The 11,237-nt window shown below is 49.9% G+C and overlaps 1 protein-coding gene across 2 annotated transcripts; it reads right to left on the bottom strand.

Annotated features, from left to right (window-relative positions):
* Positions 1-741: 741 nt before the first annotated feature.
* On the bottom strand, positions 742-10,996 carry DRG2 (developmentally regulated GTP binding protein 2). 2 transcript variants are annotated; one of them, XM_021550032.3, is made up of 13 exons: positions 10,903-10,996; positions 9,533-9,693; positions 8,225-8,314; positions 7,139-7,199; positions 6,089-6,179; positions 5,677-5,749; positions 5,449-5,539; positions 5,174-5,271; positions 4,233-4,309; positions 3,486-3,574; positions 2,596-2,654; positions 2,135-2,188; positions 742-2,048 (listed from the first exon to the last, which is right to left on the bottom strand). In XM_021550032.3, exons 1-13 carry the CDS (start codon positions 10,964-10,966, stop codon positions 1,962-1,964), a joined length of 1,095 nt encoding a protein of 364 aa, XP_021405707.1. In that variant the 5' UTR covers positions 10,967-10,996; the 3' UTR covers positions 742-1,961. The 2 variants fall into 2 exon arrangements, with proteins under 2 accessions (XP_021405707.1, XP_085448238.1); XM_085592112.1 differs by having other exon boundaries at positions 3,486-3,607.
* Between the last annotated feature and the right edge of the window lie 241 nt (positions 10,997-11,237).

The following is an 11,237-nucleotide window of genomic DNA, read 5'->3' on the forward strand; positions in this document are numbered from 1 at the left end:
TCATGTATCTGTTCATTTTGAAGAGGATAAAATGCCCATTTTCCTAAATGAAGCTAATTAGGCAGAGGGGGTTTTAACAATGATATGCCAAAATCAATTTGAAACCCACACTGAGGTAGCAGCAGCTATTCAAGGACAGGTTTTAGCAGGTAACACTGTGCATTTCAGCCTCACACCAAGCACCCCCTGGCTCCCAGCACTACCTGGGCTGAACATGAAGCCCTGTCAGCACTTCTGGCTGCCCGGCTCCATGCCAAGGCTTGGCAGGCTGCAGGATTTGGACGAAAAAGTCAGAAACTAAGGGACAAAACGAAACCAAAATTAGTCTTTGTGAAGGCAACTCTGCCTGTGCGACCTTCATGGGAAATGGGAAGGGTGAGTTAATGTGCTGGAACAGCATCCCACCCAGCTCACACTGGGAAGGGCCAGCTTTCCACTGCCAGACAGGGATAATGGGGATCATTTGGAGCTTGTTCACCACTCGCTGCTTCTGTGGTCAGGATTTCCTCTGCACCCCAGCTGTGAACAAAGCCAGGAACAGGGAAGGGAACTTACAGAGTTCAAAGTCACCTTCTTAGCTTGGGCACTGTGTATAGTATGTATTTATCTCCTATCACCAGTCTCTTGCAGCCACTTCACCTTCTGTTGCCCCCTCAATGTCCTGTGACAGCATCCAGGATTCCTCAGGTGGCCAAAGGTAAAAAAGAGATTTAGGAATCACACCAAGCCATCTACCCACCATTCACATGAAATAACAATTCTTTATTTTCTCAAATAAAATAATCCTTCCATTTCTGCTCAATCAGGTTGTGAGGGGTGGGAAGGAGCAGGGAGGAGGGAAGGAACTCTGCTCAGACAGGTGTCACACCTGTCCTCAGAGTTCTGCATCCACGTCAGACCAAACCCTTTTACAATGAAAGAAAATAAAAGCTATTGGCAGTTCTTGATCCCAGAAGACAAGAACTGTCCTCTATCAGGCACTCTGAATTGTTTAGCAACAGTATTCAATGGAAAAGCACGATTACAAAAATCCCAGATTTCTGATGAACAATATCCAGACAAGCAATGTGTAACAGGGCTGGGGTAAAACTCACAGCATGGGGTGGTACCTTGAGCTCCAAAGAGCTGCAACTGGAATTTAGGGGTATGGGTGATGAGACCTCCACCTTGGGGACTGAAGGGCAGGACAACTCCTGCCCAAGAAAGGAGGAAGCTCCCAAGGCAGCTCCTCAACGAATGAGATGACAGACATGAATCCTCACCCCAGACTACAGCTCTTGGATCATACCCCACTGCAGTCTGGCCAAGCTAATTAACCATTACCAAATTAATTTCTCATGTCTCAGTACCAGGATGTCCTACAAACCCCACTGCAAGGCTATGGAGAGGCACAGAATGCCAGGTTTTAATGTTAATTGAGGTGGGACCATTAAAAATAAGGGTTGTCTCAGCTGCAGAAATGTGTCCAGCAAGCAGGGGAGGGAAAACTCTGATTCTGCTTCAGATCAATGCTTGAATTAAGTGAATGGATAAGCAGCAAAGCATCAGCAATGTTCTCTCAGCCCAAAGCACAGGGCCAGATTTTTTCACACAAACCCAAATACTTCCCACTGGGAATGCACATGGATTCATGTGCAAACCCCACAAGGGGCAGGACACTGCTCTCTGTGGAACTGTGCCCTAGAAGAACTGTCTCCTTCTAAATTTTTAAGAAATATCACTTGGCCTGAAATGCTGCCAGATGGAAACCCATCTTCCCCATCCCCACCTGCAAGCACAGTAACCTCATTTTCTGCCTTTCTCCAAGAAAAGGAGCTTCACAGAAGCTTTCTTGGCTCTGGAACACATATCCTTTTTTTTTTTTCTTCTTTTTCTTTTTCGTTTTTTTTGCTGTGTTTTGTTTTGTTTTTACATGGTCAGTTCCAATTGCAGTGATTAAAGGCAAGGCCAGGCACCAGCAGTTACTTCTTCACAATCTGAATGACATCTTCATGCTCCATCATATGGGTTAAGCCCACTCTTTGAGGGCTGTACTTTGTGCTGGTCCCCTTTGAAGCAAAAAATGGGGAGAAGGGTTAGAAGACCAGTCAGAGACACCTGAAGACAGGAATTCCAGTTGCTGTCTAACACTTACCCACACCAAGGCATATTTGAACTGGCTGGCTAATGATCTGTGAATCCGATGGCACTGCAAGACAGGCAGAAGTTGAAGTATTTACATTCACCACTTTGCAAACAACTTGTTCAATACCCAGGAATTAAAAGAAACTCAAGTCTATGCCAGAATTTACAATAAAGACTTTAAGAGCCAGTTAAAAGCACTTGAAACCACACAGAACAGATACAGGAATCACCAATCCCATAAAGCCCCATTCTATTGTTTCCATGTGTTTTTTCACTGGGCTGCATTAAATAATTACCGTTTAAACCTTTTATAGCAGCTGTGAAAGAAACCTGAGGCAGATAAAAGGCAACAAAAGGAGAAGCACAACCAAACACTGACATGTCCTGAGCTTTATGGAGCACAAATCACAGCATGTCCAGGAGGAACTGCATCCTGCACACAGGGAAATGTAAAAGAAGCAGAAAAATTACCACATGTTCCACAGAGGCCCCTTTCCGTAGAATAATGGCATCTGTAAAGTCTGGTCTCTCTGTGGAGAAGCAGAAGGGGGAGAAAAAGCATTGGATTTCTATCAAGAGTGTTTTAAAATGCTGACACCATCTCACATCACCTTGTGCTTACTACTCCCAAATTCCTCCTTCCTGCTCCCAGACAGAACAGGGATCCAGTACCTAAAAGCATCAAATCAGCTCTCCACTACCCACAAGTGCAATTACCCACTCCACACAGTCAGCACCTTCCTCACATCCCACCTGATCTGACTCCATCCCAAACCCTTGACTTAAGAGAAACAAAACCACCTAAGTCAAAACACACCTGCTGCTCAAGGAAAAACCAAAATCCCCAAGATTTCAGAGCTTAACAAGGTCAGAAAATTCCTTGATGTCCTCACATCCACCCAAGTTCAGCTGCTCACAACCAAATAGAGCACGTTATAGATGTGCCTTAATAATTGGGAGAAGTTGCAAGTGGGTTATAAAGCAAAAGGGCATGGGAATCACCAAGGGCATGGGAATCACCAAATTTCTCGCAGTAGGAACAGGAAACTTCTGGGTTGTGACAGGCTAAAGAGGTCATCACAGTGTGCATAGCAAGGAAAAGGCTGTGAACTTGCACACTTTACTCCCCTCTATAATGCAAAGACTTATGAAAATTCAGCTCTTGTAAAATACAACAGGAAGGCCATGGTGGGATCCACACATGGCAGGATCAGACAGAGCAGGAAGTATTTGCCAAGAGCTGAAGGATGATGAGGGAGGGTGTAATTCCAGCATTTCCAAGGCACCAGTCCTGTCTGCCTTCCACAAGCAGCAGCAGCATCTGTGCCTTTCAAACTTCTGTTCAGCTCATGGTCACTTACGTCCCCGTTTCTTGGTGTAGATGCAGGTGAGTGCCAGGTACTCCCAGAGCTTTTCCAGCAAGTAGTCCAAGTTCAGCTTCATGCCACAGCTGCAAAACACCAGGATCATCTGTTTACTGCTGCTGTGATTTAGGGATCCAGAAGAACAAGGTGAAATGTCTTTATTAAAGTGCTGGAGAACGAGGGGGAAGTCTTTAATGAGGCAAGGAAAGGAAAAACACAAGGTAAAACGATGTTAAACTGAAAGAGGGCAGGGTTAGATTAGCTATTAGGAAGAAATTCCTTACTAAAGGGGTGGAGAAACACTGGAACAGGATGTACAGAGAGTTTCATGCTCCATCCCTGGAACTGTTCAGGACTAGGTCGGATGGGGCCTGGAGCAAACTGATCTAGAGGAAGGTGTCCCTGCCCACAGCAGGGGGTGGAATGAGATGAGCTTTAGGGTCCCGTCCAACCCAAACCAATCCATGATTCCAGAAGGGTGAACAGCTTGGAAGCACCAAAGCCCCAACAGATATATCAGCACTTCTAAGGAAACAAGGCAGACTGTTTGACTCTGTCCTGCAGACAGCCAAGCTGCTTGCCTCTCCAGGGGAAGGAAATCTGGGAAAAGCTGCACAGCAGCTCTGCTTCTCACCCCAGAAGCCCCTGGGAGAAGTCCCTTCCTGGGAGAAGCTAGAGAAAGGGGTGTGAAATGAACCCTACACCAGGCAGAGCAGCAGAAAAAGGCAATGTGACAGCTCCTACCTGATGACAACACTGTGGGGCCTCCGAGCAAGACGATCCACCTCCTCCATGGATATCTGGTCAATCTTGTTATAAACCTAAACCAAAGGGAAAACAGCACAGCCCTTAAAAAGGCAATTCAGCAACATATACAAAGAAATCTCAAGCACCTGAAACAGAAACACAGATCTTGTCAGAAGATAAGCCAAGACTCTCAGTAAAACAAACAATTAAAATTCAGACGCCTGAATATAAATTTTGGCCTTCTAAAATTCTCCCTTTGGGATGCCTTGGAACACGTTCTTTGATTTCATACAGACCCAGTGGCTACAAACAGAGCCCTAAAGGGACCTCTGGCACACAAGGGACTAGATGTGAAAAGTTAAGCACAGAGCTGGCAGCAGGGGAGTCGGAGGCTCCACACGTGGGAGCAAAGCCCGGCACTGGGATTGGAAGCTCTGCTGCTCCAGGGCAGCACCAGCCACAAGAGGGCCCAGGGAGCACACACAGCACACGGCTGCACATCCAAAGCCTATAAAAACCTCCCTGTCAAGCTGTTTTCCACCTCTTAAACCCCAACTCGTTACTGTTTTAGGAGCCAGGGACAAGGGCATGGAGTAATAGGACAAGGGGGAATGGTTTTAAATTGAGAGAGCAAGGTTAGATGGGATACTGGGGAAATATTCTTCCCTGTGAGGGCAGGAAGGCCCTAGCACAGGTTGCCCTGAAAAGCTTTGGCTGCCCCTGGATTCCTGGGAGTGTCCAAGGCCAGGCTGGACAGGGCTTGGAGCACTCTGGGAATACTGGAAGGTGTCCCTGCCCATGGCAGGGGTGGAATGAGATGAGGTTTAAGGTTCCTTCCCACCCAAACTGTTCCACAAATTTGTGAAGCTCCAACATTTCCTTTGGCACAGAAAAGAGATGTTGGGTGTGACAGAAGCCAGGCTGCCCAGGATACTCACATAAAGGCATGGCATGTAGACCCTGTTTCCTACAATCACATCAATGAACTCATCAGGGGAACAATCCTCTCGGAACAGGACCTCAGCGTTGAAGATTTCTGAGGTGGACACTGTCAAGGCCCAAATCCCAACACACCACACAGGCTGAGCTCCCTGGTGACAGCCTGATGCCAACCAGCCAGCACCAAGGTGACACCAAGGCTGTCCCACAGCAGGAAGCACTTAAACCATGAGCTGCTGATGGCTTAAGGGTCTCCCATATTAGGAAAGGATACTGTATTCATGGAGGATGAGCTGAACCAGCTTCTCAGAGCACTGAGTCAACGTGACAGTGGAGTTGAAGGAGATGCCTCCACCCTTCTTGGGCTGCAGGATGCAAAAGAGCAATGTAAGAACATTCTGCAAAACCCAGAGCCCCCACAGCCTGTCCAACACAAGGGGCAGCAGAGTGAGCTCAGCTTTGAGCAGACAAGCTGTGCCTCCAGAAGCTCAGGAAGTCTCACCTTGAAGTAGATATTTGGTTTGCTTTTGTTCAGCCGGATTCCTACAGATTCCAGTTCTTTCTCCAGCAAGGCCCTGCAGGGACACAGCACGTGTGAGACTGAGTGTGGCCAGGTGACACCCAGACCTTTCCCTTTTTGATTTTTGTGTTGATACAGCCCTGCCACAAGCCTAAAACTCCCCTAACGCAGGTCAGAGTCTGTGGTGGAAATCCAGGTTTGCATTCCCATCTCTGACAGCTGTGCTCTAGGAATGACCCTTCAGCTGAGCACCCACTCTTATCAGCAGGATGCTTCTCATGGAATACAACCCCCATCCCGTACTCAATACTTTAACTCCTCATTCCCCAGGTGCTCTCCACAATTCCTCAGGGGGCTGGCATGTTTTCAAGCCCAAAGCCCAGCTCACACTCACCTCTGCACTTCGCCCTTGGTGGCATCCAGCATCATGATAACAACATCTGCTGTCCTGGCCACAGCAATCACCTGCCGGCCTCTGCCCTTCCCTGGGGAGACAGGAGGGGGATGCACATCAGCAAGAGGAACCAGCTGAGTGCTCTGACAGATGGGGAATCCTGCCCCATGCAGCAGCTTGAAAGCAAGGAAAAAAATCCTGCAGTGCTGTCCTGGCTGCAGTCAGCTGCTGGAAGCCCTGGCAGCAGCTCCAGGCTGCACAGAGAGCTCAGCACGGAGGAGATCAGTGCCAGAAGGTGCCTTAGGAAACACAGGCACTGTTCTAGTGACCCAAGGGAATGGCTGGAGCTGTGTCAGGAGGGTTTAGGTTGGATATTAGGAAAAGGTTCTTCCCCCAGAAGGTGCTGGCACTGCCCAGGCTCCCCAGGGAATGGGCAGAGCCCCAAGGCCACCAGAGCTCCAGGAGGGTTTGGACAACACCAAGCACAGGGTGGGATTGTTGAGGTGTCCTGTGCAGGGCCAAGAGTTGAACTGGATGATCCCTATGTGTCTCTTCCCAGATGTTCCATGACTCCCTAATTTCCTAAGCTATTTTCAGACATAACCAGCCAAGGGGTACAATGACAACACAGAGAAACAAAGCCAGCATCTCTTCCCAGAATCAGGAGTCATGGGAGGACTGGCAGGAACTCAGGGAATTACTCAAACAAGGTTAGTGTTTAGCTGTAATTCTCCCTCCTCCTCTCCAGCATCTTTCTATAGATTTCCTCAGTACCAGAAAACAGATGAGCCACTTAACACTCAGGCAAGGATGTGAGAAGTGACTGGCTTGCTTTGGCTCCCACCTCCAGAAAACCATCTTTGTGCTACATATAGACCCTTCTGTGGGCTCAGGGACAGGAATCGTGCCTCACATAGGATCAAGGACTCAAAAATTTGGAAAGCCAATGTAGGAACTCTTGGCCCAGGAAACCTCTGTGTGTATCTGAGATACCCAGGGGCACTACTGAGGGCAAATCCCTCCTGTACAAAAACACAGACGTGAGCCAACCTTGAGCTGCTCCTTCGATGATTCCAGGCAGATCCAGCAGCTGAATATTGGCTCCTTTGTACTGAAAGGGAAATGGAAGGATGGAAAGTTGAAAGCTTCTTGCAGGGCACCTGAGCTGCCCCAAAAGCCCCAAACACGTGCTGGGGGTCCACATCCTGTGGAGAGTGGAATTGGATGGAACTGGCAGGCCAGGGGAATCCTGCACAAAGCTCGTGACTCTGTCCTGAGGCAAATTCCAGAGCTATGGGCTGTGTTCAGCAGCACACACAGCTTGCATTAGATCCAGACCCCCTAAAGCATCCTGCTGGACAAAGCAGCAGGAAAACAGCACAGCAGTCACACATTCCCAAGTTTGGGGAACAGAAAGGAAAAACAACCCTTCTTTTCTTGGTCTAATGAGAAAACTCAGTAATGAACAAGTGCCACATCTCTTACTGTGACAGAGCAAATTATTCAGGGGTGCTGCAGATCTTACAGTACCAGGAAAAAGCCCAGGAGACTCTTATCCCTAGGATTTGCAAGGCATTGGCTCTCCAGCCATTGTTGCAGCTCACAGCTCTGCTTGAATGTGTTACATTAAACTCCTTTTCCCACTAATATAGTTACTTTCATTATTTAACTCCCTCTTCCCTCCTGACCCAGATTTCCTCATTACTCTTGGACACTTTTCAGTTTGATGCCCTTTATCATTTGCTTTCCTGATGGATGCTGAGGTCACCACTAATAAAACCCCTCAAGGACAGGAATAGCTGCATTTTGTTTTGAAAGTGATCACAGCACAGATTGCCTCTGTAAAGCTTCATTAAAAACAAATCTGTCAAGGTTTGCAGCCAGCTGGTCACTGGCACTGACAGTGGTTATACAAAATTCAGCTGAGAATTGTATTGCTCTGGTCAGTCCAAGAGCAGCACAAAGATCCTGATCAGGCAGCCAATCCTGAAGAGTTCAAGGAAGTGCTACATCAGCACTCATAAGTTTAAAGCAAAATTCAGCGTTGGAGACCCTTGGATGTGTGTGCTCCTTAGTGGCAGCACAAGTGTGGCTGGTGCAAACACATTTACACAGCTGGAGGAGAATCCTGCTCACCTCTATGACTCCTGGGATGCAGGTCAGCGTGGTGAACTCGTAGGATGCGGCCTCGCTGGCAGTCGAGGTCATTAAACTCAGAAACGTGGACTGAAATGCAAGAGATCAGCATCAGCAGGCAGGAAAATGAGAAGGTTCAGCAAAACAAGCAACACCAAAGTGCTCCTCAGGCTGTGGAAGTTGTGTTGTGGCTGTTCCAGGCACAGGGACTGAGGTGGTGCCACTGTGATGGAACTCAAATAAATCAGGTTTTTTCTTTCCTCAGCCCTGAAAGAACAACTTTTAGGCAACAAGTTCCACAGGGCAGAGCACACAACATGAAGGAGTGTTTCCCCATCTCCAACTTTCAGCTAGATCACAGAATCATGGAAGGGTTTGGGTTGGAAGTGACCTCAAAGCCCATTTCATTCCACCCCTCCCATGGACACCTTCCCCTATCCCAGCGTGCTCCAAGCCCCATCCAACCTGGCCTTGGACATTTCCAGGGATCCAGGGGCACCCTGTGCCAGGGCCTCCCCACCCTCACAGGGAAGAAACCACCTAAATTCCTCCTCTTTCAGTGTGAACCCATTCCCCTTCTTCCTGCCACTACAAAGAATCCATTTCCATCTCCCCTGTAGCCTTTCCTGTGAGGTCTCCACAGAACCTTTTCCTCTCCAGCCCCAACCCTCTCAGCCAGTCTCCACTCTCCAGTCCTCTCTCCAACCTTGTGGCCTCTTGCTCCAACAGTTCCACATCCTCCTCATGCTGGAGACACCAGAACTGTGCACAGGACTCCAGGTGGCATCCCACCAGAGGAGCTTTAAGGTGCCTCCCAACCCAAACCATTCCACACTGCTGTGATCCCAAACCTGCTCTGCAGCCACTGCTGTGGCAGGCACATTCTTCTCTCCCTCAGGATTTTTCACAGAGGAGCACAGAGGGAAGAAAGAGAGAACAATTTCAATTTCTGCTCCTTGTTTTCCCCATGTGGAATGTGTTTGGGGAATTGTTTACCTGGGATGATGGCTTGGTTGGATTCTGGTGAGGATTGTTTGAGCCTGATGGCCAATCCAACCCACCTGGGGCTGGACTCTCAACAGAGGGTCAGGAGTTGTGAGTGAGTTATGGTAGTTAGAAAAGTAGGTTTGTAGTTTTAGTATCTCCTTTAGAAAGTATATTAATGTATTACACCATAGTTATAATAAAGAAATCATTCAGCTTTCTGAGCTGGAGTCAGACATCATTTCTCCCCACCAGGTTCACCTGCATGTACAACACACTGCAAAGCCCAGCCTGGAGGCAGAGGGAGCACAAAGCCTGACTGACCTTCCCCACAGAAGGAAAACCAATCAGTGCCACCCGGGCATCTCCTGATTTCATCACATCGAAGCCCTCGCCCTTGGCAGCCGGCGATTTGGAGGGTTCCAGCAGCTGGGCTCTGTACTTGGCAAGCTTCGCCTTCAGCAGGCCCAGGTGGTACTCTGTGGCTGCAATGACACAAAGCCAAGAGCTGGTTGGCAGAAAGTTGCTGGTGATTCACTTCTGGGAGTGAGAACCTTCCTAAAAAGGAAACACTTATGGATCTTGGTCAGCATCTCAAGCATGGCCAGGCACTGAGCTGCTCCCAGCTGTAGCAAACGCATTTTTCTCTCTCTCAAGATTTTTTCATAGAAGAACACAGATAGTAGAAGCAGAAATTGTTTTCTCTTTCTTCTCTCTGTGTTCTTCTACGAAAAAATCTTGAGAGAGGGAAGAATGTCTTTGCTACATCCAGCTGTTCCATCACTGTTTGGAACCCTGGGCACTGAGAGCAAACCTTCCAGGGAGCTGCACAAAGTCAGAGTGGAGGGAAGCTGCCAAAAAGATTCCTGAGTTAAAGGAGCAAAGCAGAGGAAAACAGGTGCAGGAATGAAGGGAGCCAGTTCAGGAGAAAAAGAGGTCACAGGGGGAGCAGCCCTTCTTGGAAACAGCCCCTCCTTACAGCTGCTCACATTCAGCACCTCAAAACGACCAGGTTACCTTCCCCTCTTCTTGTCAACTTTTAAAGACACATTTAACCCAGAGTTCACATGTGTGAAAGTACTTTCCTGCCTCAGTCCTAACAAAACACTTGAATTTACACCTGAATCAGAAAAAAAAAAAAAAAGGAAGGTAGCTGTCTGGCTTTGTAACAGATAAGGGCATGAAACCAGGACCTTACAGGTTTATTTCTATTATTTACCACAGCCCAGCAGCAGCTCTGGCAGAGCCCACGGGGAGCCCCCAGAGCAGCCCAAGAGCAGGAGCCTCCTGTGCCAGCGGGACTTGAGATGTCCTCGCCTCCCAGCTCCGGGGGGGCAGCGGCTGCAGGGCAGCAAAGAGAGCGGCCCCCGCCCTCCCCAGGGCCCCTGGCACAGCCCCAGGGCTCCCCCTGCTCCCCAGCCCCCGCACCCCCGATCCAGCGCTCTGCGTCCCCAGAGACCCCCCAGCTTCACAACCCCCCGATTCTGCCTCCCGCACAGCCCTGACCGGCTCCTCTCCCCACTGAGCTCCTCCCAGCTCCACAGACTCCCCACAGCCCCCGGTCCCCTCTTCCCTCTCAGCCCCCTCATAACTCACAGACCACCTGTGCCCCCCCCCCCCCGCCCCCCAGAACACCCAGCCCGCCTGCCCGCCCGCCGCCCCCGGGTCCCTCAGCCCCCGGGCGCCCTCCGCACCTTTGTTTTTCTGCGTGCGGGCGATCTCCTTCTCGATCTCCGAGATCTTCTCCAGGATGCCCATGGCGGGCCCCGCTCCGCGCCCGCCGGAAGCGCCGCCGGCCCCGCCGTCCGTCCCCGCCACGCGTCCGGGCCGCGCCGCACTGCGAGCTCCGGCCGCGCCCCGAGCCCCGCGCCCCGCGTTCCGCCCGCCGCCACCGGGAGGGTCCCCAGGGAGGCGGCCCCGGGTGGGGACAGGAGGGAGAGGCTGGAAGGGAAAGGTCTCAGAAAGCAGCGAGCCCCTCACCGGGACTGCCTCCCCCTGCTCCTCTAGTTAAGGCTGGAAAATCCTGAGA

This window comes from Lonchura striata, chromosome 14, assembly GCF_050655825.1.
Source record: "Lonchura striata isolate lonStrDom1 chromosome 14, ASM5065582v1, whole genome shotgun sequence".
Taxonomy (NCBI): domain Eukaryota; kingdom Metazoa; phylum Chordata; class Aves; order Passeriformes; family Estrildidae; genus Lonchura; species Lonchura striata.